General features: G+C 33.5%; 1 protein-coding gene across 7 annotated transcripts in view; it reads right to left on the minus strand.

Moving 5' to 3' along the window:
• LOC141394771 (uncharacterized) overlaps positions 1-24192 on the minus strand; it is a 238480-nt gene that overhangs the window by 19475 nt on the left and 194813 nt on the right. For all 7 annotated transcript variants that reach the window (XM_073969652.1, XM_073969648.1, XM_073969650.1 and 4 more), the window contains one exon: positions 13549-13779. In XM_073969652.1, the coding sequence (XP_073825753.1) occupies positions 13549-13632 (84 nt within the window). In that variant the 5' untranslated portion in view covers positions 13633-13779. The remainder of the gene's footprint in view (positions 1-13548; positions 13780-24192) is intronic.

Here is a 24192-nt window from a genome sequence, read left to right on the forward strand (position 1 = left end):
CCCCTAAATACATACGTTTTTTGGGAAAATTATTTCAATATATAAGGCTGAGGGTATATCTCTGTCGGCAAAGCCGACTGATACTTTTTTACTTGTTTGTATTAAGCTCAATCTATTGTCTCTAATCCTTTTCAAACTATTGATTATGTTTACCCAAATGAAACCTTTTCCAAATGGAATGAAACCTTTTCCAAACTGAATGAAACCTTTTCCAAATTGAATGAAACCTTTTGCAAATTAAATGAAACCTTTTCTAAATCAACTGAAACCTTTTCCAAATTGAATGAAACCTTTATTTTCATTGAAAGAAAAAAAGCCAGACTATTTTGAAAAGAGAAAGAAATAAACAAGTAAGAAAAGCGTTAAGTTCGGCCGGGCCGAACTTTTTATACCCTCCACCACGAACTGTATTGAAGTGAATAGGAACATTTAGTTTTATTTCGTTTATGAAAGTACGAAACTCTTCCTTTTATTGCAGGAGTAGTACATATATCTCAACTGATAATACTCCCTTCAAAACAGTTAATATGGGACGACATTTTTGTTCTTTCCAAAAAATGGACCAATATTTACAATTTTCCGAATTGAGCGAAATACAAAAAATTGGACAAAACCGACTAGACCTAAACCTGGCTATTCTGGATTTTGGATAGTTAACAACATCGGGAGCGCCGTTCTATGGAGGCTGTATAAAACGTTAACCTGTACCGATAAATTTCTGGAGGAAAGTTTTGTAACTCTAGCGAATACTAAATACTACATTTCAGTTAGTTTTCAGTCAGTTTTCATTGAATATTGTGGCTAAAACTTTCAAAATACAGAAAATTGGGAGGGATCTTTCTACGGGGGGTATATAAAAACATCGAACGAATTTTCGGAAATTTTCAGGTGGCAAGTTTTATACCACCAACAGCGATTAAATATTAAATTTCAAACGTTTCGATGGGATATTGATGACACAACATTAAAATACCGAAAATAGGAAAGTACGCTTCTATGGGGTTATTTGAAGAAACGGGTTTATACTGATAATTCTCTTGTAACTACCCACATGAGGTAGTTATGTGGGATTTTCGTAACTGCCTTTCCTGCATAACTGCCTCAATTTTTTGGAATTTTATGAAAGGTAGTTAACCGGGGTGCAGTGTAATTGACTTTATAACTGAGTCGACAATGGCTAGATAGAAATACGAGATGTGGACCGAAAACTTTGAAAAATTTAATTTTTCTTATTAATACACCAATTGCTATTGCTAAGAACAAAAACGTCTATGAAATAAATAAGAATCTAATGTTCAAGATAGGAAAAAATATTGATGTCCGGATTATCGAGGTACGAAAAATATGAGATGTCCAGATTGCAGAGTCTCAATGTAAAAAATTCTATAGTCCGGATTACCGTGTTGTCTGGATTATGTTCTGTTATATTCCTAAAAAATCCACGCTAGTCCTTAAAAATATTTAGAAAAAATCCACGATGGTCCTTAAAAATATGCTTAAAAAATCCACATTCGTCCTTAAAAATATTTTAAAAAATCAACGTTGGTCCTTAAGAACATTTCTACAAAATCGAAGATGGTCCTTAAAATAGGTTTAAAAAATGTACGTACCTTATTTAGCCCCCTTCATATGTGTATATTTAATGCAGGTATATTCTCCCAATATAGTTCTCCATAAATTAAAATATTTTTCTTGTTCCTACCCAATAAATTCAAATTGCCTTGCCTTAATTAGAAATCAATGCCTATGTGTGCAGTTAGTTTTTCGTTTTTTATATTTCCCTGTTTTACAAAAATATTAAGTTGATTGAAATGTAATGCCATATTTTATTGAGGTTTCCATAATCAACCTTCACCACAGTTTAAAACAATCACTTGCCGGCAAATGAACTTTTTCCAGATAAATTCAATAATGGTCGAACAAAAATAGCAGAAAGGTTGATTAGTTGGTTGGCATGGTGGAAAACGAAAGAAACGCACAATAAATATAAATTGACTTTTCGTTTATGGAATTCGAAATAAGCGGGGTCACAATAAATTTGTTTGGGTTACTAGCAATGAATAACAGTCATACTTTTTGTTTAATTCAATGATTTGTATATAGGTTACCCTAGTTTACCCTTCAAAATAATTTGGGGTGACCGCCCTTGGTGCCATGTAGACATTAAATGGTCACAAACAGCAAACAGTACATTTCATGTAAGCTGACTTAATTATTTAATAAATCGAAATAACATTCTATCAAATAAAATCACAAAAGAACTTCACATAAAATATGTGACCAGTTTGGAAAACAAAATTAGGCTATAGCAAGAAATTCATAGATTGTGGCGAATTTATACTATGAAGAAAGACCTTGCACATGAACATTTCATTATAAGATAATCCAATAATATCAAATATTCGAGAGGATATAAATTAATTTAATTTTCGTCATTCGTCTCCTTTATCCGGTCCTTCATAGAAGTTTCATAAACAATTTTATATTTATTCTTATTTCTTGGAATGAAGAGAAAATAATAAAAAAACAAGTAAGAAAAGTCTATTGTCGGACGGTGCCCACCATGGGATACCCTATAGCACTATCCCTGGACAATCGCGCTCCACGGAACTTCTTTTCAATGATTGTGAAATTTTAATTATCAAATATCAGAGATGTAATGTATAATACTTATGACCAAAACCAAAAAGTTATCTAGCATGACAAAGACATTTTTGTTGCAGGAAAGGAAAACTTTGTTCACACAAACTAAAATGTAATGAAACCCACTTATGTAGTACTACTACTTCCGTTGTTTAACCGCTTCGTTATTGAAATTTTTACCAATTTCACACAAAAGTTTCAGTCCATTTAACCCGCTAAGTATTATCTGATCTTCACGTTGGTTTGTACGCTTCTTCTTCATCATAAACTCAAACTTTGTTCAAAATTTTGCGGGTTATTATTCTGACCTACAGAGCCACTACAAAATTGCTTAAAATTTTGCTTTTGGTCCATTTCATCCCCTGAACATTTCACGATCATCACCAAAAACTAATCACTTCCATTCTGGCCCGAACCCAACCTCCTTAAAAAATTCGTTACAATCGGTCCATAATTGCGGCCTTAAGCCTGTTTACAATTTTTAATGGACGAACACACATCGCTAAATCGCTTTATCTCGACGAGATATGAATTTTGGCATACCAAATAAGGGGTCTAGGACGAATATTTCGTGGTGTTAAACTTTTTGGAGAGACGATATGTAGCATGGGATAACCCATTATATATTAGGCAGTAGGCCCGTTATCTATCGACCAAAAATAAATTTGTTATATTTTTCATACAAAAGTAATGGTCCATTTCACCCGCTAAAGAATATCAGATCATCATTCAAAATTGTAGGCATCTTTTTCGACCTATACTCTTACCCGGTGCAAAATTTCGTGACTATCTATATATATAAATGAGCTTGGTGATAAGTGACTGACTGACTCATCATCAACGCCCAGCCAAAACGGCTAAAGCTAGGAGCTTGAAATTTTACCAGTGGGTCACTGTTGATGCAAATGTGCGAGATAAGGCCGGGTTTTAGAAAATTCTTTCTGGAACCACAAAAAATAACAACAACAAAAATCCTTATTTTTCATTACTATTACGTACTTATTCACTTAGTTGGCCCTCTGCAAGACATGTGTCAAATTAACAATGCTATAACTTCTTGATATCGTAAGAGATCACACATAATTTAAAATTTTGTAGTTTACTTCTAGGCGCACTTATTTTATCGTAAACCACTAAATAATAGAAAGACAACATGGCACAATTACCCAGGTAGTGGCATCGTAAAATTTTGAATATGTTATGTCAAAACTTTCTTTATGTTGTTGTGGAAATTACAACAAAAATATTTTTTTATAAAGGGATTTGACTTTTCATATTCGATCAGCTGGTGTGATACCACTACCTGGTAGTTCTGCCATGAAAGACAATTACGCAAAAAATACAAACCGATCCTGATTTTGTTTTCACATAACAGGTGTCGCATAAAAGATTTTCATTCGTTAAAGTCCAGTTAGAAAAAATGATTACAAACGATGCATTTGTAAAAATTTTGATTTTCAATTTAAAATTAAAACAAAAATTCTTTCAATAAATAATGTTGGGTTTGTTGAACAAATGAGTTGATGTTGAAGACAACATTAGGGGAATAAATTCAGAAATCGGCCAGAAATAACAACTACTAAAAACTGTATGGACCTGACTTTTTGGTAATAACTAAATGTTTGCAAATCAATGAAAGTGCAATAAAATTGTGCATATTACAACGATTTATTTGCAATTAAGAATTTTATCGTATATGGAGATGTACAGTCATAACTATTCAATTTTAAATTTCAAAATCTGTAATTTGAAGAAATTGCTAAATAACACTGTGAACCGAAATTTTGGGGGTGGAAAATTCCCATTGGAGATAAAAACCCTTGGTGAGTATATACAGAACCCCGAAGGACAGATTCGCCGTGAGTCGAACTTTCGCGATATGGCGTGATGAAATTTCTGCTAGAGACCCTGTAAGCCATCAGGAATTAGCGTTATATCTTTGTTCGCTGTTGCTTTAGCTTATTTTTGAGATGACTTGTCTCCAGTCAAATCGAATGAGGATTATTTTCGTAGAGCACTTCGACCTTCTAACTATCTTCCTTCAATGTCCTTTTCGTCCTTTAATTTAAGAGCCGCTATAAAAGTACCACAAGATGACGTTTTTCCGCTTCGAAAATGTTCTGCAAAAATGTCGGCCAGAAAATTTTAAGTACGGCTCTCTTTGACAACAAATCGATTTTGTCGCGTTTTCGTGGTCGTTTGTGGTCGAGTATGTAGATTTCGTCAAAAACTAACCCCATACAGTTTTTGTTAGAACAAAATGTTTTTAAATTGTGTTTTTAATTGAGTTGTTCTGAAAACAAAATCGATGGTAACAAATGAATCGTATAGACAAAGGATTACTCATTCGATTTGTTCCTAGGTTTTACCATTTTTGAGATTTAGAAGTTCAGATCACAGTTTTAGGTTTTTTGTTAGGTTTCGCGAGTTTGCTTGAAAACGGCAAGTATTATCAAAATGGGACTTATAGCTGTGAAAATTTCGTAATTTTTCCTGGGTTGTACCATTTTTGCGATATATAAGTGAAAGTAGGGAAATTGCAAGTCATGACATTGTTTCATATGGAGACGATACAGTCAGTGAATTGTCCTAATCTGAACATCTATATCTTAACAAGTAAGAAAAGCGTTAAGTTCGGTCGTCCGAACTTTTTATACCCTCCACCACAAATTTCAGCCATTTCGGTGGATTAATGTGGCCACAACCTTCAAAATACCGAAATTCGGAAGGTACCGTTCTATGGGGGCTATATGATGGCGTGTACCTATACCTACAAATTTCTGGGGAAAAGTTTTATGCGCCTAAAGAAGACTAAATACCAAAATTTCCGCCATCTCTGTGTGATAATGAGGCTAAAAACGTTCAAAATATCGAAAATCGGGAGATATTGTATTATGGGGGCTATAGCAACACATGGACCTATATAAACATTTTATGGTAGAAATGTTCTTAGCCTCTGGAAACACAAATAACAATGTTACAACCGATTCTTTTGTTAAAATGGGTCTAATACATTCAAAATATATTAAAATGACGCGTACTTTATAAGGGGGCCTTATGTGGGGGCTATACCAAAACGTGAAACGTATATAACCCAACTTTGGTAGGAATGTTTTTTGGCCTCTGAAGACACAAAATACCAAATTACAACCAATTCTGTGGTCAAATGGGTCTGATACATTCAAAATATATTAAAATGACGCGTACTTTATATGGGGCCTTATATGGGGGCTATACCAAAACGTGGACCTATATAACCCAACTTTGGTAGGAATATTTTTTGGCCTCTGGAGACACAAAGTACCAAATTACAACCATTTCGGTTGTAAAATGGGCCAAATATCTAAAAAATTCCTTAAAACGACGACGCGTCACGCGTCATTTTGTATGGGGGCTATACGAAAGCGTGGACCAATATAGCCCGCTTTCAATACCAAAAGTCCTACGTAAATATAACATATTTTCCCAAAATTTCATCAACCTACGTCAATCCGTTCGGACGCTAGAGTTATTAATATACCCCCATTCTATGGTGGAGGGTATAAAAATGGTAAAACCTACAAAAATATCATAAAGGATAATTTTGTATAGAATTTTCGATGCTACAACAATTTCTTTATTCCATTTTGATAGGGCGTGAAAACCTAAAACCCCCAAAAAATGTGAACTTTAACCGTGATTTATTTAAAAACCGCTTAGGCGATTTTTTTATTCCCAGGTGTAAGCTCCTTTCATTTAATGTTGGTTCAAGAGCACCGCATCATGTTATATGCTGTTAACCGACCCAAACAAAAATACTCAACGGTTTTCGAAGGCGATTTAAAAAAAATGCAATATTTTCATTTATACATTTATCTGAGGATGTAGATTTCGTCAAAAACTAACCACATACAGTTTTTGTTTGAACAAACTCTGATTACAATTGTATTTTAAATTCAGTTGTTCTGTCAACAAACTCAATGTTAATAAAATTGGTGAGAACAGTCCTTTGTCCCAGGAGTTTACAAGCTGTAATTGATACGCAAAGTAGGTATACGTTATATTAAGACCAACTTTTCCTGAAAGTCCCGATACGATAAATGTTATACAAATAACATTTAGATAACTAAAACAGTCAAATGTATACATTTTTCGCAGAATACTTTCTTCGGACATCCTCAATGTTCATGTGAAAAAGAATGACAAAAGTCGACCAACCCTAAATATGTACATACAAAATGTATATGCAAAGTTTCAACACATATGTAAAAACATATCGTGTAAAGTATCCATTACATATTTAACATTACAACGAAAATAAATACATTTTTGCTCTGCAAAAATCTGCGTTTTTGAATAATGGTTATTGAATGATTATAGTATAGTAGATTTCTATTAACGCTGAATATTTTAAGACAAAATAATTAATTAATGGCCTGTTTCTTTAAGATGATTCGAAATCAAATCCGTTCGAATTACTACCAACCAAACTCCTGTTGTCGTAGAAAATATTTGTTTGACTGAAAACAAACATGACTCATAAATTTTTATATATTTTTCAAAAAAAAAGTTTGGTAGTAGTTTGAACCAATTTGTATATGTATCGTATTAATGAAACTGGCCATAAATCTTCTTATGATAAAGATTGTCGATTTGTTATACCCTACACCACACTGTGTTAAGGGGTATTATCAATTTGTGCATTTGTATGTAACATGCAAAAGGAAACGAAATAGGTCCAATGGTTCCTTTCGATGATCTACATAGCATCACATTCTGAGTCCATTTATATATATGTGGTAATACCTTAAACTGCCGTACTTTACTGGTTAAAGAATTTGTAAATAGGAACGGGTGAAACTATACTCTGCATTTTAATTTATTTATTATCCTCCTTTATATTCTTGTGAATTCTCCGCTAACGAAGTAGCGGGCACTTGCTAGTATATATATATAAAAAAAAATTCGAAAACAAAATAAAAAATATCAAAACTCAGAGCAGAATTTAAACGCAATTTGTAAGAGTTTGATAATAATCAAATACATGGATATGATATTCAGTGGAATGGTGGCGGTGTGTACTTTCTGTGTTATAAAATAATTTTCTTCAAAATGTTTGTTACAGTGGAAAAAAACGGCATATAGGATACAACCTAAGAAAACAAAATTATAGTTTTTTATTATAGACTTATACAAAATTGTCCAACTTTGTCTGAAATTCTGACACCGGAAATGCCTTCAGAAAAGGGTTCTGAATCAACTACATAATATACCAAGGTGCGATTTTTTGCGTTTTTTGAGTTATATGACTTTTTTGAAGGTGCCCTACTTGCAGAAAAAATATTTCTTTTTTAATTTTTTATTTGGTGAAGAAAATATTAAACACGAAAAAGCATCCGATTTGAACTAAAAATACATTTTCTTTAAAGATATATTCACCACGTGTTGTAAAAATTTACTGAGGTGTAGTCGTCAATATTTTTGTTAATTATATATGTAATACGTTCTACCTATGGATCATGATTGCGTGGTTTATCTGGTCCTTTTAAAAAAATAATATTTATAAAGATCTATCCGCGAACCAATATTTTAAACATATCAATGTTTATAAAAACGTTTTGGCGGATCAATATTTTAATTTATTATAACCCTTTTTATGGTTTTAACCGCATTTATTGGGTTGGAAGAATAAAATAGGTAAAATTAAAATAGGGGATAAGTACAACAAAATTTGTTCGTTATATCCGCCGTTCGTTAAAACTGTTTTCGTCTGTAATACTCTTATTAAAGCTTTATTTTAAATATCATATATTAAAAAATTTAAAACGGTGTTTAAATTCGTCACTATCCGATTGTACTTAAAAACTGGCCTGTAACTCCTAGCAAATTGTAAGAAATTCTACTCGCGGGGTGACAATTTTTGTTCGTTATAATCGTGATCATTTTAAGAAGTTGAATGTCTGTACAAATGTTAAGAAAAAATCTTTGGGAACACAAAACTTTGTTCGTTATAAATGTAGTTTCTTATAACCGATTTTCGCTATATCCGAATTCTAATGTGTAATTCTTTGTTTTAGCTTACTTTTGCATATAAAGCATTAAAAATGTATAAAAAGCCCATAAGTCCACCGCTATTAGTTTTTGCCTCAAAAATAGGCCAAATTACCTATAGTACAATGGGAGAAAACATCCGCACAGAAAATGTTTAATATAATGTGATTATCATTAATTAAGATATTCTGCTGCTACAAGGAATAATCCCTAACTATTTACTTCAATACAGTTCATGGTGGAGGGTATAAAAAGTTCGGCACCGTCAAACGTAACGCTGTTCTTACTTGTTTAATAAACATAAGGACAGTTCATTATTAGAGCACTCAGATGATGCTGGATAGCCATCTGAGTGGCAACGATAGTTGTTGAAATGGAAAAATGACTATGAAAACATGGAAACATAGTATATGTTCCTACAAATATTGATATTAAGGATAGATATTTGCTAAGGCCTGTGGGGTTTGCACAAAACAAAAAGTACCAACTCTGTCACTGGGAATGCAGGCTACGGCCACTGGGGTATTGTCACATTGTCAATTCATAAATAATGTTGTGTGAGACCATATCTCACATCTCTTGATTGCTCTCGGCAGAATGAGGTGTGCTGGTGTGTGTGTTTTTGTGTTCGGTGGATAAAACTATCTATAGACAATTATATTTTATTTATTTTATCTTCTTGTATTACAAACAAACATGTATTATAAAAGTTAATATAGACACAACATTAAGAAGAATGTCCATGTGTTCACATGACTATGGTCTATTAAGGTTTATCGCAAAATAAAAGCAAATTTGAGTAAATTATGCGATAATTTAAATAAAGTAAGATTTACTTAAACAATGGGTCACTATAGCAATAAATCACTACCTAGATTTATGTAAAGTAAATATGATATATGGATGACATAGGAGATTAGTGCACTTTTCATTTAAAGTTAGTTAAGGCGCACCGTGACAAACAACATATTCACAAAATTGGATTTGACTGGCATGAAGCATGATATAATTAAAACCAACGTAACCAAATAACAAGTATGAATGACGTTAAGTCTGGCCGAACTTTTTATACCCTCAACCACGAACTGTGTTGAAGTAAATTATTGACAAAAGTACTTAGCTCCTACTCTTATTCCTTGCAGAAACATAATATCTTGACTGATGATAATCCCTTTGAAAAAACCCTCGAAATATATAAAATTGGTCCATACCGGTTTAAGGGGGTAGACTAAAACCTGGAAATATTCACATGCATAGTTTTTTGTTTCAAAAACTCTTAAATAAATATTACCCTTATGCCAGGGCTACACCAAACGTGGATCAGTACTGTTTGATTTTTTACAAGGGATGTTTGTACCTGTATTTTCGTTTTGTACATTTCGCGAAGACAAACACAAAATTTCAGTTATTCCGGTTTAATAATGTGGCTAAGACTTCCAACATAACGAAACTTGGGAGTACCGTTATATGGAGTCTGCATATAACGTTAACCTGTACCGAGACATTTCTGGGAGGAAAGTTTTATGCACCCAACGAAAACCAAATACCAAATTTCACGCATTTCGGTCAGGGAGGAGGAGGAACCATTATTTGGGGGCTATATGAAGATGTGAAGCAATACCGAAAAAAATCCTAGGGGAAATTTTTAGATATAAAGTCACAACCTTCAAAATACCGAAAATCGTGAGGTACGCGTCTACGCGGGCTATATGAAGACGTGGACCTCTACTGATATTTTTCCTTCTATAATATTTTACACCCACATGGAAGATCAAATAAGAAATTTCATCCAATGTGAACTTTGACCGCGATTTATTTACAAATCCCTTCAGCGATTTTTTCTTGTTTTTTGATTTTTTCATCTATGAACATTGCTATTTCAGAATCCGCAAAAACTTCCCAGGTGTAAGCGGTTTTTATGTAAAGTTATTTAAGACGCACCGTGAATTCAGTGAATTGTCCCACATTGAACTTTTATATCTCAAAAATGGTAAAACCTACGAAAATATCATAAATTACAATTACAAAAAATTGTAGAGAATTTCTACTGCTAGAACATTCTTTATAGTTCCATTTTGATAGGGCTAGTGGTTTTCCAACAAAATCGTGAAAACGTAGAAAACCCCCTAAAAATGTGAACGTTAACGGCGATTTATTTAAAATGCGCTTCGGCGATTTTTTTCAGAATCCGCAAAAAATTTCCCAGGTGTAAGCTCCAGATGACACAGCCAATGAAAACGAGAATATTTACCATCAAAAATAGTTTTAGTGTTTACCTAAGCAGTCTCCAGAACGATTTATACACTTTTTCATGCGCCCAAAACAATTGTTGAAGAACTTTTCCCACTGGGATTGAGACACTTCCAAAACATGGTTTTTGAACGCTTCAACAGCATCATCTGGCGACGAAAATCGTTGACCACGCTTTTTTTTCAAATAATGTCAAATAAAGTCATTGGATCCCCAGTCAGGGCTGTACGGCGGATGACCCATCAATTCCACGTTTTGTCCAGTCAGCTGCTTTGAATCGATGCATGAGAGCTCGCATTGTCATGATGCAGAATAATTCGTCTTCTCTTGTTAATTTTTCGAGTTTCTCAGGAGACTTTAGGCAAACAAATTACAGTGTACCATCAGAATTAAGCGTCCTACATTTCTCAAGCCGTATTTTCGCCACACGGTCAATTTTGCAGAAGAAACAGGCGACCATTTGTTTCGAAGTAACAACTTTCGTTGGATTTGGCTCGCTTTCGAGGACCTTAACGGTCGATTTCTGTTTTGTTTCGAGCTCCTTAGCATAGATCCAAGATTCGTCTGTGACATAATTATTAACGTCGTTTGAAGCACCACAATCCTATTTATTCAAAGAAATAATAAAGAAATACCCCAATCCACAAAAGCCTTTGTTGGAGCGATTGTCTAATTTTGCCGGCTCTAACGAGATAAAGTCGTTTTTGCGGCCATGTTTTCATGCAATATCAAATGTTAGTTGGTGAAAAAATGCCCAAGGATGCCTCCATCTCACGGTATATAAGATGACGATCTTGCATTATCCGTTCACACACGGCTTAGTTTTTCTTGCACAACGGCTGTTTTTAGACGGCCCGCACGACCTTCGTTTTCTGGCTAGTGTCGGTCACGATTGAATTCATTAAACCAGTTTTTCATAGTGCTATAGAATGGTCCTTTATCGAAAAATGATCTGACGGTGAAAAATGATCGGACGGAAATGTTCAAAAAGTAAATTTCATTTTTTTTTTTTGCAAAGTGATTTTTTCAGGTCACTCTAAACTACTCAACACATGGTCGTATGAAACACTGTCCTGAGTATAATTAGGCTAAAAACTGTGAAACTTTCCAAAAAATTCAAATGGCACCTGACAACACGCGGTGTTGCACAGGCCAGATAGTTTTCGTGCAGCCTTCGTATCTGCAGGGATCCTACAGTTTTAATTGTGTATAGTCTAAACGTAATCAAGCTAGAGGTCGCAGTAATAACTAAATACTAGCAAATTTTTTGCGCTTGTTAAGACGCTTGCTCAAAGAAAATGCCAAAAATTATGGATAATGATGGAATAGTATTTAGCGGGTCATATTGGCCCGTTTTTGTTTAATTTTTTGAAATTCTGTGAGGCATATTCCGACAAATTACGAAAACGAAACATGAAAACGACTTCTCCCTTGATACAAATTATATAAATGTTAGATAACGGAACTACTATCTAATATTTAAATGGGTTCCTTTATTGTTTCGGCTACATTTACTTCCTATGATACAAAATGTCGCAATCATGATAAAAAGTTTTCAAATCATGAGAGAAATGCCAAGTTTTTTAATTAATGCAAATTAAAATTTTTTACGAGGTCTTAATGCATTGTGCTACTTTTGGTAAAATATAATGTAATACCTGGGAGTATTCGTATTTGTTCATTGATCGATTCGGTAAAAATCAGCGAACGCTTTTTTTGGCCAATATACCAATTGCTTCCTACTATAAATTTGAACTTTTTAAAGAGATATGTTTGTAAATGTAGCCAAAACGGTCCGTCTGTCCATTATAAAGTAAAGAAAATAAGACATAACGTGTCGCTATCATTTAAGATAAATTCCTTGGAAAACTAGTGCCCAGGGAAAGTGGTGGTGTATCACATGGTCGGTCCCGTCCGTCTATAGCCTTCTTTTACTTGCTCTCATTTAAAATATTAAATAATAAAAAGTGTAATGGATAATAATCTTATTTTCTTTTAATGGTCAGTCTCTTTTGATGTCGGATGCTCTTAAGCATGGAATTAAATTAGAAGTAAACAGAAAACAGTAAAATCTTCCGTTAAAAAATCAATGGCGTTTTCTGTTTGTCTGTTTTTATCTTTTGGATTGCAGAACAAAATTAAAATTAATGACTTTTCTCTAATAGGATTTCAATAAAACGAAAACAATGACCACAGACAGCAGGAAATGGCAATGCTATAAATTTAAATTCCACACACAAGAAAATAAGGAATCTTAAATTCTTCCCAAAAATATATGACAAGGAATTACTTTCTGGAATTGTTACCAAAATTTAAGAAAATTAATTTTTTAAAAAAAGCAGCAATCAATGACTGTAAATATCATTGATAAAAAAGGGCTTACTCAATATATCTTTATCATATCATGGTTCTTTTTTTGTGATTAATATTTCTCAATAAAAGTTCGGTTTTCACGTCAACCATTTATTACGTGACAGTGATTGATTTTTTCAAATTAAATAATCTTGTTTCCCAGAAAAAAAAAACTGTTTCCCCATGGTTGTAATAATCTTACCAGTCTGGACCATCAAAGACTTGTCTGAAAAGTGATTGTGCTATCAATAACGTAAATTAATATTCGCTTACCGTATTTAAATTTGTGATTTTATCCAATTCAACTGCCGTACTGCCACGATGATGCAGATGTGGTAAATGATGTGTGGTCAGCATTGTGGTTGTTGTTGATAATGATGATGACGTGCTGAATTTTCAATTTAATTTAGATGGAAATATCCTTCAATTATACCAATAAAGGTACATACTGATGTCAGACGAAAATAAAGAAATGTAAGTTTTCTTGTGATCCCAGACAACAAACTGCAAATAGACAAAATACAGATGTTAGATTAAAGCAAAACTTAATTTAATATGTCAGTGCTTCTAAACTTTCTAATCTTGAGATAAAAAAAGATATTTTGTTGTTGACAACTTTCTCACTAAAATGTCTCTGTTATAGAGAGTAAGGATAAATTTAAGCCATTAGGGTAATATTTCATTTTCCATTTATCAGAATTAAAAAACCAAGGCTACCCTAAGGGGATTTTATATACTAGCAGATAATAATGATAATAATATTCATAGATTGAAAGAGTGAGTCTTTTGTCATAACATGCACAGCATCTTGAAATATTTGTTGTATATCTCTGAAATATGCATTTTGCAGCATAATATTCGTGCTTAAGTCATTTCTGGTAATAGAAAAAAGTGGTGACCTAGTTCAAATTTGGCTAGAGGATTTTTTATTCGCACAAGAACATTTTTCAGAAGGAAGAAAATAACCTCCATTGTAGTTATCTATATATATAAATGAGCTTGGTGATAAGTGACTGACTGACTGACTCATCATCAACGCCCAGCCAAAACGGCTAAAGCTAGGAGCTTGGAATTTTACCAGTGGGTCACTGTTGATGCAAATGTGCGAGATAAGGCCGGGATTTAGAAAATTCGTCCTGGAACCACAAAAAATAACAACAACAAAAATCCTTATTTTTCATTATTATTACGTACTTATTCACTTAGTTGGCCCTCTGCAAGACATGTGTCAAATTAACTATGCTATAACTTCATGATACCGTAAACGATCACACATAATTTCAAATTTTGTAGTTTACTTCTAGGCGCACTTATTTTATCGTAAACCACTAAATAATAGAAAGACAAGACATGTGTTATCTTCCATTGCAACAGATGTCGCAGTTGGTGATAATGGTATAAACATCAATTACGCGAAAAATACAAACCGATCCTGATTTAATTTTCACATAACAGGTGTCGCACAAAAGATTTTCATTCGTTAAAATACAGTTAGAAAAGATGATTACAAACGATGCATTTGTAAAAATTTTGATTTTCAATTTAAAATTAAAACAAAAATTCTTTCAATAAATGATGTTGGCTTTGTTGAACAAATGAGTTGCTGTTGAAGACAACATTAGGGGAATAAATTCAGAAATCGGCCAGAAATAACAACAACTAAAAACTGTATGAACCTCACTTTTTGGTAATAACTAAATGTTTGCAAATCAATGAAAGTGCAATAAAATTGTGCATATTACCACGATTTATTTGCAATTAAGAATTTTATCGTACATGGAGATGTACAGTTATAACTATTCAATTTCAAAATCTGTAATTTGAAGAAATCGCTAAATAATTAATGAAATCAATAATAGGCCCCAGGAATATAGGAATTTGGTATGGAAATCAAGGTTGGGAAGTGGTGCTTCTAAAAGGAAATGGTTTGGAAAATTACCAATCATGTGTACGAAAAGTACTAAATGGTACTAAATTTAGTACAATTTAGATTTGGGTGAACGTAAAGAGCTGGAAACCTGGAATTTGGAATTAAGGTTACTGTTGTAGTGTAGGATTGAGATATGAGGGTAGTTTTGGAAATTCGTGCTTATGTGTACGAAAAGTACTAAATAGTACTAAATTTGGTACAATAGGGATTTGGGTGAACGGATAGAGCTGGAATCCTGATATTTGGAATTGAGATTACTGTTGGAGTGTAGGATTGAAGAACTTTTGGAAATTCGTACTTATGTGTATGAAAAGTACTAAATGGTACTAAATTTGATACAATGGGGATTTGGGTGAACGGATAATAGCTGGAATCTCGAAATTTGGAATTGAAATTACTGGTGGGGTGTAGGATTGAGGTAGTTTTGAAAATTCGTACTTATGGGTACGAAAAGTACTAAATGGTACTAAATTTAGTACAATTTGGATTTGAATGAACGGATAGAGCTGGAAACCCGAAATTTGGAATTAATATTACTGTTGAAGTGTAGGATTGAGATATGAGGGTGGTTTTGGAAATTAGTACTTATGTGTACGGAAAGTACTAAATGGAACTAAATTTTGTATAAGGGGGATTTGGGTGAACGGATAGCGCTGGAATCTCTAAATTTGGAACTGAGATTACTGGTGGAGTTTAGTATTGTGGAAGTTTTGGAAATTCGTACATAGGGTACGAAAAATACTAAAAAGCACTAAATTTGGTACAGTTTCGATTTGGGTGAACGGATAGAGCTTGATTCCTCAAATTTGGACTGAGGATCACTAATGAAGAGTAAGAAAGATGCACCAAAGGGTTTTTGGAAACTTGAGTGTACGAAAAGTACTAAATGGTACTAAATTTAGTACAATTTGGATTTGGGTGAACGGATAGAGCTGGATTCCTGAAATTTGGAATTGATATTACTGTTGGAGTGTAGGACTGGGACAGTTTTGGAAATTCTTACTTATGTGAATGAAAAGTACTAAATGGTACTAAATTTGGGACAATGGGGATTTGGGTGAACGGATATAGTTGGAATCTCGAAATTTGGAATTGAGATTACTGGTGGGGTGTAGAATTGAGGTAGTTTTGAAAATTCGTACTTATGGGTACGAAAAGTACTAAATGGTACTAAATTTAGTACAATTTGGATTTGGGTGAACGTATGTATGTAGCTGGAAATTTGGAATTAAGATTACTGTGAAGTGTAGGACTGAGATATGAGGGTGGTTTTGGAAATTCGTACTTATGTGTTCGTTTTGGAAAATCGAATTGTACAGAATTTGGTACAATTTGTTTTTGTGTAAAGGGGTTTTTGGAAATTCGTCGTAGAAAGGTACGAAAAGTGCTAAAGTGTACTAAATATGGAATCCATTGTATTAGGCAAACGCGAAGAGCTAGAAATCTGAAATTTTGAACGAGTGGTCATTGATGGAGAGTTAGGAAGATGTACCAAAGGGTATTTAGAAACTCGACCTATAAGTGTACAAAAAGTACTAAAAGTTTCTAAATTTGGTACCAATTGCATATTTTTAATGGATAAAGCTAGAATCTTCAAATTTGGTATGGGAATCAAGGTTGGGAAATGGCGTTGAAATAAGGAAATGGTTTTGGAAGTTCGTATTTATGATTACGAGCAGTACTAAATTTGGGTTTGGGTGAACGGATAGAGCTGGAATCCTAAAGTTTTGAATTAAGATTACTGTAGGGGTGTAGGATTGAGATAGCTTTGGAAATTCGTACCTTTGGGTACGAAAAGTACTAAATAGTACTAAATTTGGTACAATTTGGATGAACGGATAGAGCTGGAATTCTGAAATTTGGAACTAAGATTACTGCCGGACAGTAGAATTGAGGTAGTTTTGGAAATTCGTACTTATGGGTACAGAAAGCACTAAATTTGGTACAATTTGAATTTTAGTAAACGGATAGTGTTGGAATTAGGAATTAAGATTACTGTAGGAGTGTAGTATTGAGGAAATTTTGAAAAGTCGTACGTATGGGTACGAGAAGTACTAAATGGTACTAAATATGGTACAACATGGATTTGGGTGAACGGGTAGAGCTGGAATCCTAAAATTTTTGTTTGGGAAAGAAATGGTACTAAATTTGATACAAATTAGGTTCGGGTGAATTAATAGAGCTGGAATCCTGAAATTTGGAATTACGATTACAGTCGAAGAGTAGGATTCAGGTTGTTTTGAAAAAGCAAACTTATGGTTACGAAAAGCACTAAATGGTACTAAATTTAGTACAATTTGTATGTAGGTGAACGGATAGCGGTGGAATCCCGCAATTTGAAAGTATGATTATTGTAGCCCTGTTGCATTGAGGAAGTTTTGAAAATTGGTACGAAAATTCTAAATTGTTCTAAATTTAGTACAATATTAATTTGGTTTAACGGATAGAGTTTGAATCCTGAAATTTGGAACTAAGATTACTACTAAAGTGAAGGATTGAGGTAGTTTTGGAAAATCTTACTTATGGGTATGAGTTCGACTTGATACTAAGTTTGGTACAATTTGGAATTGGACGAACGGATACAGCTGGAATCTTGAGATTTGGAATTACTGTAATTATTATGGAATTTACTGTAATTATTTTGTATTAATGTCCGTGTATGGCTGAGATATGTCGTCGAAATACGTACCATAAGTATACGAAAATTACTTAATGGTACTCAATTTGTTTTTGGGTGTAGGGACAGTGCTGGACTTTTTATTGTTTGGAGTTAGGGTGTGTATTGGTGTGCAACGTTGATCTCGCTGTTAATGTGTAAGGGTGAGATACGGCTGATCTTTTTGAAAATCGAACTTAAGGGGTACGTACAGTACTAAGATAAAAATAAATATTGATTAAAATTGGTATTAGTGCGACCAAATTTTCAGTGTTTGTCATTTCCATATTATATATTGTTTATTTGTTTTTTATATCCTTTCCGCATACGAAGTAGCGGGCATTTTGCTAGTATCATTATAATTTTTTAAGGTAAAGTCTTCGAGTGGCATAGCTCAATGCCTGAGTATGAGTTTTTTATCCCCGCAGAACGCAGGTAAGATAAGATCGACATCGTAGGTTCAACGCTACGAGTGATTGTATAATGCTCTTGGCATCAATTGGATACTGTATTAAATATAGATTGCCTTTTTAAAATGCGGCAAGTCAAAAGTAATGCTCTGAAGAACACTTAGGTAATATTAATAAGTCGAACATTTTCCAGCAAACTATCCTACGATGGCGACTTTACAGACTATTATAATGTATATATTGAATTCGATTAGAACAATTTTTCTGAAAGAAAATGTAACCCTGATTGGAATTCCTTGTCCCATGTTAACGTATTGTCGTTGTAAATATATAAAGTTCAAGGTGCTCTTAGGAAAAAACCTATTAATTAAATTTTTACATATGGTGTCTGTATATATATTTGTACATTTACTAACCACATTCTTTATACGTCTTCGGGTTATAAAAAAATAACTTCCAAAACATCCTGTGGTATATTTATGTAGGAGAATTTCTCTATAATGCAAACTGTTTTTAATCCAAATATTCGATATAAACCAGCATGCATTATTTAAAACAAATCCAACAATACATGTATGATGCTATTGCTACTTGCATTCGCAGCATATTATTTCTATATGCAACCACAAAGATACAGCTTTTCGTCAACAATAAGAAATACTGTTGCTACTTCTGTTATTACACATTCCTCATAACATAGACGACTAACTTAATTTGCCTGAAGGCAAGTAAACAAGTGACAGGGACACAAATAGGTTTTGTCTTTTGCTGACTGGAAAGAACACTTATCGTGGCGTTTTGTTGATGCTACGTATATACTTGTTTATGCAAAAGTTTGGGGCTATTCTGTGGATATAAATAAAACAAATAACAACGGCGTTTAGTTCGTGCCGAACTTTTTATATCCTCCACCATGCTTGGAGGAGAAAAATATCTTAACTGATGAAATCCTTCCCTATATTTCCCAGATCTATACTTAAAATTTAGTGTACATAGAAACTACCACATCATCTTAATCTTCTTATATATTTCACATGTTAATTGAAGATTTTTGATAAATTATCCAAATGTGATTAATAAACTGACAAATTCCTGGAAATCTGTTATGCAGGAAATCCGTTAAGCATTCTGTTCTGTATTTTGCTTATTGCTATTTCTCTTAGTATCTGTTTAGATGAAATATATGCTACAGTACAAGCCCTTCATATACATCGTTAAATTCGATGACGTGCCTTTAAAACCACAATGAAAGAACATTTACGATCACACTTAGGATTATTTCCCAGTATATACACATACATACATTTCTGAGCAACATGTGTAGGTCTAAAAATTGAAATTGATGCACATCCTACTACACTACACACCGAGGATCCGCACTCAAATTTCCAATCCATATTTTTAAACATTCAACATAGCGCCTTTGGACAACCTACCTTTGAGTGCTGAAATACCGACTAAAACCATTTGGGAATAAATTCGCTTGTGGTATTTGAAATGGTTTTGTTATTTCATGCCATCAAAGTGCTGGCATTTCATTTGAATTGCAAATATGATTTTTGCAGGAAATACACAAAATGCAATCACGAACAAATTAAAAAATGCATGTGTTTGCCCAAAATGTTTTCGAGAGAAAGAAATGTTTCAAAGTATCTAAATTCCCGGCAAAATTAATTATAATCTATCTGAAAAATTTTCTGTAAATTGCATTTTTGATCAATCAATGTCATTCTTAATTGGTGAAGGATTGAACGATATTTCGAGGAAACGTTTATTCGTGGTACATATCGTATTCATAGAATTTCGAATAATCAGTCTATTGAAATCAGAATATTACTTAAAACTAAAACATTTTCCTGCCTATCTTTATTGTTTTTTGTCTCCAAAACACTACATTCGTATTTGATTTTCGTACAAAAATTTACAAACAATAACATCAAAAGGTACATCTTCGTACAAATCGCAACAATTTGTTCATTCTTATTGTTGATGCTATAAAATGCCTGCCTTTCCATTTAATGACATCTATTCAAGACATCTAAATACAATACCATTTCACACATTTTCATGTACATATGTATATATGTGGACACAAATGTAGTCGGAAACAATATTCATGTCAGTATATCAATCTGCCGTTATTAAGCTTTTTTCATTCACTTTTTTTAAAATACTTTTTTGTGCGAAAATTAGTGTATGTATGGTATGAGTGTGGCTATTTGTTCTTTACAAACGGATGTGCGTTAAGAATATAAAAGTGTTTATACCCTACACCACACAGTGGTAAGGGGTATTATGTCTTTGTGCATTTGTATGTAACATACAAAAGGAAACGAAATAGACCCACAGTTCCTTTTGGGGATATACATATAATCACTTTCTGAGTCGATTTATGCGTGTCCGTCCGTCTGTCTGTCTGTCCGTCTGTCCATGTATTTTTGTTCGCAACATACAGGTCGCATTTTTTGACCGATTCAGCTGAAAATTGGGGACTACAACTTTTTTAGCCATAGGAAGAACGCTATTGCTTTTGGTGAAAATCGGTTCAGATTTGGATATAGCTCCCATATATATTTTAGGCCGATTTCACGTATTTCCTGTACCACACACGCTATATATGTCAGATTTCGATGAAATTTGGAATGTGTGACTGAATTCAATCTAGAAATAAATGAGCCAAATTATATCGAAATCGGTTCAGATTTGGATATAGCTCCCATATATATGTTCGCCCGATTTCACGTATTTGCTGCACCAAACACTCTATATACGTCCGATTTTGATGAAATTTGGAATGTTTGACTGAATTCAGTCTAGAAATAAATGTGCCAAATTATATAGAAATCGGTTCAGATTTGGATATAGCTCCCATATATATTTTGGGCCGATTTCACGTATTTTCTGTACCAAACACGCTATATATTTCCGATTTCGATGAAATTTGGAATGTATGACTGAATTCAGTCTAGAAATAAATGTGCCAAATTATATCAAAATCGGTTCAGATTTGGATATAGCACCCATATATATTTTCGGCCGATTTAGTGTATTTTCTGCTCCAAACACGATATATATGTAAGTCCGATTTCAATGATATTTGGAATGTGTGACTGAATTCGGTCTGGAAATAAATGTGCCAAATTATATCAAAATCGGTTAAGATCTGGATATAGCTCCGATTTATATTTTACATATTCACAGTGGTGTAGGGTATCATATAGTCGGTCCCGCCCGACTTTGATCCTTTCCTTACTGGTTTTCTTTTTAATTGTGTGTTATGGATGACATTCATTAAGTAAGCGCATAATATCAAACTTATTAAAAGGTTTTATTTAGCTCACCCCGTTTGTTTTATTTATTCTTGGGTCAAATTTAGTAATTCAAATTTCACCCTCTTCCTGTCAACCGATTAATCTGAAATTTTGTATACACTTTGGATTTTGGTGACAATACAATTATGTTTATTCATTATCATTATAAATTCAAGATGGCGGCCGATACAAAATGACGGATAACGTAGGTTTTATCAATCCCATCAACATGGGTATCAAATGAAAGTGCTCAACCAGTAGAATACAATGTACTATATAAAATTAAAATCCAAGATGGCGGCCTCTACAAAATGGCGGATAACGTAGGTTGTATCAATCCCATCAATATGGGTATCAAATGAAAGGGCTCAACAAGCAGAATACAATATACTATAAAAAATTGAAATCCAAGATGGCGGCCGCTACAAAATGGCGGATAACGTAGGTTTTATCAATCCCATTAATATGGGTATCAAATGAAACGGCTCAAGAAGCAGAATACAATATACTATAAAAAATTGAAATCCAAAATGGCGGCCGCTACAAAATCGCAGATAACGTAGGTTTTATCAATCCCATCAATATGGGTATCAAATGAAAGTGCTCAACCAGCAGAATACAATGTACTATATAAAATTAAAATCCAAGATGGCGGCCTCTACAAAATGGCGGATAACTTAGGTTTTATCAATCCCATCAACATGGGTATCAAATGAAAGGTCTCAACAAGTAGAATACAATTTACTATGCAAAATTGAAATCTAAGATGGCCGCCGCTACCAAATGGCTGATAACAATTTTTTATCCCACCAATATGGGTATCAAATAAAAGGGCTTGACAAGAAGAATACAGTGCACTATACAGTACATCTTATACACCCGAAAGCCATACAGTTTCTAGCTAAGTACAATTACGGGACGGCTTAAAGAAGAATGTTGCCTTTAATACTATCATGGGCTTCTACAATACATAAAATGCAGGGCTGCACTGTGGATCACGCAGTCGTATACTTAGGTGCGAAACTGTTTGAAGAAGGTCAAGCCTACGTGGCTCTTAGTAGAGTAAGATCTTTGCAGGGACTACGTATAGAGGAGTTGGACTGCAATAAACTAACGGGCAAGAAACCTTGCAATAATGAAGCACTAAATGAATTTAACAGAATGCGAAATAAAAACTAAAAACTAAAAAAAAAAATAGCTAAAGAAAACTTTTTAAGTTAAACGGTTTTATGTTAAACATACATTGCAATGTTTAAGATAAATGTACTAAAAACCAAAAAATAATAAAATAGATACAGTCGTGGGAATTGTAAACATATGCATAGACTAGACTAAAATAAAACCGTGGGGCATGTCAATTGTCTACAAATTATCGACTTAATGTGCGATAGAAGAACCGTTTAATTCGTCGTTAGGCAGTTGGCCCGCAAACGCTGAGGAAATTACTTACTATTTTCTTGCTTATGGAAATTCCAATAGTTATACACTCCATGTAAATAAAAGAGATGTTTCAACTAGTTTATCGTTGGACATTCACACTGCTGCCTGGCGAAGAAGCGTTTCACTGCTCGTAGTCTGTCTTTAATCCACAAAGTACTACTCGCTCACCACTATGAAACCTTAAAACTAGCTTATAATCGAGCTTGCTAGCTTGTTTCCACATTCTAGCCCTACTTATCACAGGTCCATCGTTGTCGGTTGAACATCTGCCTAATTATAGTGTAACATTACAAAAAAAACATTTTAATCAACGATTGTAGACAATTGACGTGCCCCACGGTTTTATTTTAGTCTAGTCTATGCATATGTTTATAATTCCCACGACTGTATATTTTATTATTTTTTGGTTTTTAGTACATTTATCTTAAACATTGCAATGTATGTTTAACATAAAACCGTTTAACTTAAAAGGTTTTTTTACCTATTTTTATAGTGTTGTGTGTTAGCAGTCCTTCCCTACATTTCACTACCCAACATCATTATCGCACACTTGCTGAATTGCAAACAGAGAATTGTGTGAATGCGTGTTTATATATTACTAGCAAATGCCCGCTACTTCGTATGCGGAAAGGAAACGAAATATATATAAACAATATTTAATACGGGAATGGTGAATACTGGAGATTCTGTTGTACTAAGACCTATTTTTATTACCAATATTTTTTCGATTGTAGTCAGAATTTAAAAAAAAAAAATATCTGCCGTATCGCATCCCTACACAGCTACCATATTTTTTATTGCGAATTTCCAAAACTACGTATCATATTGCAAATTTCAGATTTGACTCCTGGTTTTACCCCTTCACTAACACAGCATTCCCTTCCAGTACGAATTTCCAAACACTTAACTTTATCTCACCCCTTCACAACAACAATCACGCACATTCACAATTCAAGGTTCTAGCTTTAGCGGTTTCGCCCAGAACCCGAATAGGTCCGTTAAATTTTCGGCATTCAAAATGGCCATAAAAATCCACGTTTTCGGATATCCCCATATAACGGTACCTCTCGACTAAGTGTATTTTAAAAGAATAACAAATGTATATTTTTCAATTTTCTTTAAATTTGGACCTTGAATATTCAGAGGATATAAAAGTTTAATTTAAAAACT

The sequence above is a fragment of the Musca autumnalis genome, unplaced genomic scaffold (genome assembly GCF_047663935.1).
Source record: "Musca autumnalis isolate F117 unplaced genomic scaffold, ASM4766393v1 scaffold_2, whole genome shotgun sequence".
Lineage (NCBI taxonomy): Eukaryota > Metazoa > Arthropoda > Insecta > Diptera > Muscidae > Musca > Musca autumnalis.